The sequence below is a fragment of the Mauremys mutica genome, chromosome 20, assembly GCF_020497125.1.
Source record: "Mauremys mutica isolate MM-2020 ecotype Southern chromosome 20, ASM2049712v1, whole genome shotgun sequence".
NCBI classification, from domain to species: domain Eukaryota; kingdom Metazoa; phylum Chordata; order Testudines; family Geoemydidae; genus Mauremys; species Mauremys mutica.
Window position 1 is genome coordinate 23,102,034 of NC_059091.1, and position 6,175 is coordinate 23,108,208.

Below are 6,175 nucleotides of genomic sequence, written 5' to 3' on the forward strand. Positions count from 1 at the left end.
CACCCTTGGCCCCGCCTGCGCTGAGCCGAAACCCGCCGCGGTGGAAGGGGGGGGCAGGGCTCGTTGTCGGCCCCGCCTCGTCCCCTGCCCGCCCCCCGTGGGGTCCGGGTCGGGGACCGGCTCGCCCCAGCCAGGCGCGGGGGAAGGGGGTTCTCCGGAACCATTGTTCCGGGGCTCGGGGTGTTACACCGATCCGCGCCCCCCGGGAGCATGTCCAGCAACAGCATGGCGGACCCCCGGCGGCCCAACAAGGTGCTGAGGTGAGCGGGGCCGGGCCGGGCCGGGTTGCGCGGGACGGGGCTGGGCTGGGCTGGGCTGCCCGGGGGGGCGTGTGTAGAGGGCACGTTACGTTAAGTGGCTCCACGTCTGGGTGGCAGCTGGTATCAAGCTGAGTGCCCCAGGGGTCGGTCCTGGGGCCGGTTTTGTTCAATATCTTCATTAATGATCTGGAGGGTGGCGTGGGCTGCACCCTCAGCAAGTTCACAGAAGACACTAAGCTGGGGGGGAGAGGTAGATACGCTGGAGGGCAGGGATAGGGTCCAGAGGGACCTAGACAAATTAGAGGATTGGGCCAAAAGAAATCTGATGCGGTTCAACAAGGACAAGTGCAGAGTCCTGCACTTAGGACGGAAGAATCCCATGCACGGCTACAGACTAGGGACCAAGTGGCCAAGCAGCAGTTCTGCAGAAAAGGACCTGGGGGTTACAGTGGACGAGAAGCTGGATAGGAGTCAGCAGTGGGCCCTTGTTGCCAAAAGGCTAACGGCATTTTGGGCTGTATAAGTAGGGGGCATTGCCAGCAGATCGAGGGACGTGATCATTCCCCTCTATTCGACATTGGGGAGGCCTCATCTGGAGTATTGTGTCCAATTTTAGGCCCCACACTACAAGAAGGATGTGGAAAAATTGGAAAGAGTCCAGCGGAGGGCAACAAAAATGATTAGGGGGCTGGAGCACATGACTTATGAGAAGAGGCTGAGGGAACTGGGCTGGTTTAGTCTGCAGAAGAGAAGAGTGAGGGGGGATTTGATAGCTGCTTTCAACTACCTGAAGGTGGGTTCCAAAGAGGATGGAGCTCGACTGTTCTCAGTGGTGGCAGATGACAGAACAAGGAGCAATGGGCTCAAGTTACAGTGGGGGAGGTCTAGGCTGGATATTAGGAAACACTATTTCATGAGGAGGGTGGGGAAGCACTGGAATGGGTTCCCTAGGGAGGTGGTGGAATCTCCTTCCTTAGCGGTTTTTAAGGTCAGGCTTGACAAAGCCCTGGCTGGGATGATTTAGTTGGGGATTGGTCCTGCTTTGAGCAGGTGGTTGGACTACATGACCTCCTGAGGTCCTTTCAAACCCTGATATTCTATGATTCGGGGTCCCCATAATGAGGCCACAGTGCTGCCCCATAGGGAACGCTGAAGCGTGCCCCTGAGGGATGTCTGGACAGCGAGCTCCACTTGGCAGCCCCTTGATAGCCTAAGCCTCAGGGTGGGGGCAAATTGTCCTGTTAAACGGAAAGGGGTGATCACTATGGGGTGTGTATTCAGCGGAATCCCTAAGGGGTGAGTGATCGCTATGGGGTCTGTATCTGGTGGGGTTTCCCAGCAGGACCCCGAGGGGTGAGTGATCGCTATGGGGTCTATAACTGGTGGGGTTACCCAGCGGAATCCCTTAGGGGTGGGTGGTAGGAATCAGGCCAGTTGTTGGAGGGTTATGGGTGACCGTCTTTTGGCAGAGAGGAGGGAACTGGAGATACTGGCACCTCTCACCCCAGGTTGTTCTTGTTCCCTAGTCCCCCCTCTTGCCAATAGCAACCAACCGGAAACCTGCCAACACGTTTCCCACAGCCCCAGAACAGACCTCAGATGGGACTGACTCTCTCTACCTGCATTACACCTGGTTATTAGAGGTGAAAGGCTCCATAGCTCATTCCCTGATTGTGCTAAGCTGCTCAGGCCTGGGGGTGGATATGAGCCAGTCCCCTAGATGAGAAAGCCCCCGTGTTGGATTCCTCATCCCCACCCTGAGCCACCCAGTCTGCCTGAACTAGGGCTTGACTGATACCAGGAACCTGGAGATGAAAGGCCCCTAATCCCATTCCACAGCCCCACAGATCCTTGTTTATCTTCATGTTACCTGTGGAGAAGAGGGCTAATAGTTTCCAAGCGTGAGTTAACACTCCCATCTCTCTCTCGTAACATGCTGTTGCACACTTGCTTTGTAGGTACAAGCCTCCGTCTACAGAGAACAACCCCACGCTGGAAGATCCCACTCCAGATTACATGAACCTGTTGGGGATGATTTTCAGCATGTGCGGCTTAATGCTTAAGGTGAGCAGGAAAGGAATGAACATTAGATCTTGCGTAGGTATGCCAAGACCATCCCTGACAAACGTTTGTCTAACCCAATGGTCCCCAACCTTTTTCGTCTGGTGGGCGCTGGACGACGAGCCACCGAGGACCGTGGCTGGTGGACAAGCATCCGCCAAAATGCCGCCGAGAAGCAGCAATGTCAAGAGGCGTCGCCGCTGAAATGCCGCCGAAAATTGGTGGCGACGCCTCTTGATGTTGCCGCTTTTCGACGGCATTTCGGCGGATGCTTGTCCACGGGGCAGTGCGTGGGCATAGATAGCTGCCCCAGCGGTGACCACTGGTCTAACCTGTTCTTAAAAACCTCCAGTGACAGGGATTCCGTAGCCCCCCTATGTGAAATGATTTGGGGGATGGAAGAGGGGGAGGCCTAGAGTGGTGAAACAGGATTGGAAGAGGAGGAGTCATTACTTCTGTTCCTGGCTGAGTGTTTAGTGGGCAGAAAAGGGAGTCAAGGCTCTAGTGGTCTCTTCCTGGCTGGAGGAGGGAGTGTGTCCTAATGGTTAAATCAGGGGACTGGAAGCCAGGACTTCAGGGTCCTGTTCCCAGCTCTGCTACTGACTCGCTGTGTGACTTTGGGTGAGTCAGGGAAATGGTGCTGATACCAACTTCACAAGGGAGCAGGGACTGTGATCTTTGTTTAATGAATGTTTTAAAGAGCTCTGAGACTTGCCCAGTGTTATTAGATATTGAAGATCCTGAGAGATCCCATAAGTGCTCACTTTGAGGCTCTCAAATTAGTTCCTCTGTGTTTCTAGCTGAAGTGGTGTGCTTGGATTGCTGTCTATTGCTCCTTCATTAGCTTTGCCAATTCCAGAAGCTCAGAGGACACCAAACAGATGATGAGCAGCTTCATGTGAGTCATTCCCTTTAACCATCTTATTCACTGACCATGTGAATCGAAGACGTACGTCCGAATGTGCCTGCCTGTCTGTGTTGTGGTTAGAGCAGAGGAGTAGAAGCCAGAACTTCTGGGTTCTGTGCCCAACTCTGCCACTTAAACTGGATGATTTTGTACTTTGACACTTTCCTGCTGCCTTGGTTTCTCCATCTGTAAAATGGGGATAAAATGGTGTTGGTGATTAGTACGGAGCACTCTTCATCCTAGTCAGCAACGAACCAGTGCCCCAGGATGATGCTTTGGTGATAGAGGGCTGGTCTGTTGGAGGTGCCATTGTTTGAATGAGATGTAAAAGCAAGGTCTCATTCGTTCTTGGATATTAAATTCCATGGCATCTTTTCCTAAAAGCTGAGCTGTGAACCCAACTCTGGAATCTACAGTCTGTTTCCTTAAATACCTACACTGCAGTTCCAGCTGGATTTAAAATTCGTCTTTTGTCAAAAACTGGTACAGTGTTTGATGTTAAGCAGCTGCTCCCTTCCACCGTAGAGGTGGCACCATTTCTGTGTGGGTGAGCAATCCTTGCATGCATGGTTGAGAAAGCAAGTACTTTGGAATCCCTGGGAATTGTTCACCAACATGCTAGTGCTGTACAAGACCCAGACATGACGGTGGATATTGAAATAATAATAAAAAACCTCATGGTTGGTTGGTTTTTAAAATGATTGATTTTCTTCCTCTGGATTCAGGTTGTCTATCTCTGCTGTGGTGATGTCCTATCTACAGAATCCCCAACCCATGTCCCCGCCTTGGTGAAGAGATTACAGCTCATTGCACAACTCCTTCTTGCAAATCCCAGAGAGACACTGTCGGGGGAGAGGAAGGATTCACACACTAGAACCATCTGTTTGTACAAGCGGTGTGTTGTAACACTCGGCTATCAAATTAAATGGGTTGTTGCTGTAGGAGCTTTGGTTTAAAAAAACAATCTGTGTGCACATAGAATGATGCCTTTCGTCTCTTTGTCACCAGTTTCATAGGGGCTGAAAGTACTTACCGTCTCTGATATTTTGTGGGTCTCAGTCCAGTTTCCAAGGGTCCGCTTTGTAAAAATAATTCACCATGACTGGCACTAACTGACTTGTTGACAGTACAGAGGCCAAGTGTTGACTAGGCCACGAGATTGCTGTCTGCTGGGTGGGGTCCTCATCCATTGGGAAGACGGCATCGGAGGAAGCTTAAGCTGGCCCCAGCCCATGCTGCATCTACTCTGTGGACAGAGGACTTTAGTCTCAGAGGTTCGTTCTGTTGGCACCTTTTCACCAGCACTAGATCAATACACACTTTAGCTTCAAACCACCAGGACGCTGCTGGCTGTAGTTCACGTCCCAGGCCAGCAGCGAAAGGCCGGGGGCTTGAGCCTAGAACGTGGTTCTTAGGAAGCACTCGCACCGTTTCACGGGAAAGGGCTGAAGCTTCAGATTCAGCAGGCATGTGGACGGAGGGGTGGGGCCGTGCAAACCTCGCTCCAGCCCTCAATGCTCCTGGTGACAGCGCAAAGCACAGCTGGCCCCCATCCCCACACAAAGGGGCCAGCCTCAGCTCCCTGAGAGATTCACTCCAGGCCATGGTGCCCGCCAATGGGGGAGCCCCTTACTGGCTCTCTGGAGGCATCCCCTAGAGACTGGCCCCCTGGGAGGTGGTTGCCCCAGCCCGCCCCACTCCCTGCCCTCAGGCCTGCTGTCAAAGGCGGGAGTCAGTTTTGGGAGGGAGATAGATGGAGGTGGGATTTTGTGGGAGCTCAGGGAAGTGTCCATGGGCAGGGGGCAAAGGTGGAGGGGGGCGTTGTGGGATCTGGGTGTTTGGTGGGGGGTTGTGAGAGCGGGGAGAGGGCATAGGAATGCCGGGGTGGTTGTGGGGGCTGGTGGCAGTGCCTTAGATGGGGGCTGGGGCCAAGTGTGGGAGCTGGGAGGAGCATGGGAATGACAGGGGGGTTTAGGGGGCTGGTGGCGGTGCCTGGGGCGGGGTGGGAACTGGGGAGAGCATGGGAACGGGGGGGTTGTGGGGGCTGGTGGCGGTGCCCGCGGGGTGTGGGGACTGGGGGGAGCATGGGAATGGGGGGGTTATGGGGGCTGGTGGCGGTGCTTGAGGGGTGTGTGGGATGTAGGGGGAGCTTTGGGGGAAGATGGGAGTGTCGGGAGGAGGTTGTGGAGCAGGTGCAGAGTCAGGGGGGCTAGTAGCAGGTGTGGGGACTGGGGGGAGCATGGGAATGGGGGGGTTGTGGGGGCTGGTGGCGGTGCTTGAGGGGTGTGTGGGATGTAGCGGGAGCTTTGGGGGAAGATGGGAGTGTCGGGAGGAGGTTGTGGAGCAGGTGCAGAGTCAGGGGGGCTAGTAGCAGGTGTGGGGACTGGGGGGAGCATGGGCTGGAGCCAAGGGGGATTGTGGGGGCTGGTGGGGAACATGTGAGTGGGGGAGGGGAGCCTAGGGTCAGTTGTGGCCCCCTCAGCGCCTGTCCCTGCCGCTCCTTCCTTGTGCCACTGTGCCCGGCTGGGGCGGACCTGGGGGGGGGTTGGGGGTCTCTCAGCCACAGGGCCCTAGCCCCGAGGGAGGCCGTGTCTGAGGGGAAAGTGCGCCCCCCCGCCCCCTACGCTGCAACACTACTCGACGCCTCATTGGCTGAGTTCCCTGCCAATCTTCTCTACCAATCAGAGCCCAGCGCGGGCTCATGGACAACGGGAACGGGCAGCAGCTTAATAATTCTGTTGCCGGTTGTCCCTGCCTGTGAGAGGCGGTTTCAACTGTCCCTCAAGCCTTCCCGGTTAGCCTATTGGTCTCTGGAATAAGAGGCGGGGCTTGTGAGCTTCTCTCATACCTGCAACTGATAGGTGGCCGGCTATGTCAATCAATTCGATCCACTTCACATTGGTCCTTTTAGAAGATGGCGGTATTATATCCTCGCCCCCGCCCTTTC

The 6,175-nt window shown here is 55.1% G+C and overlaps 1 protein-coding gene across 1 annotated transcript; it reads left to right on the plus strand.

Annotated features, from left to right (window-relative positions):
* The first annotated feature begins 69 nt into the window (after window positions 1-69).
* LOC123353772 (PAT complex subunit Asterix) lies at window positions 70-4,172 on the plus strand. Its single transcript, XM_044995182.1, has 4 exons — window positions 70-260; window positions 2,219-2,324; window positions 3,122-3,219; window positions 3,954-4,172. Exons 1-4 carry the CDS (start codon window positions 211-213, stop codon window positions 4,018-4,020), a joined length of 321 nt encoding a protein of 106 aa, XP_044851117.1. The 5' UTR covers window positions 70-210; the 3' UTR covers window positions 4,021-4,172.
* The last annotated feature ends 2,003 nt before the right edge of the window (window positions 4,173-6,175 follow it).

Excerpts from the sequence above, each read along its gene's own strand:
- LOC123353772 (XM_044995182.1), top strand. The coding sequence starts at position 211 with ATGTCCAGCAACAGCATGGCGGACCCCCGGCGGCCCAACAAGGTGCTG. Across the intron at positions 261-2,218 it reads CGGCCCAACAAGGTGCTGAG|GTACAAGCCTCCGTCTACAG; the intron begins GTGAGCGGGGCC and ends CTTGCTTTGTAG. Across the intron at positions 2,325-3,121 it reads TGTGCGGCTTAATGCTTAAG|CTGAAGTGGTGTGCTTGGAT; the intron begins GTGAGCAGGAAA and ends CTGTGTTTCTAG.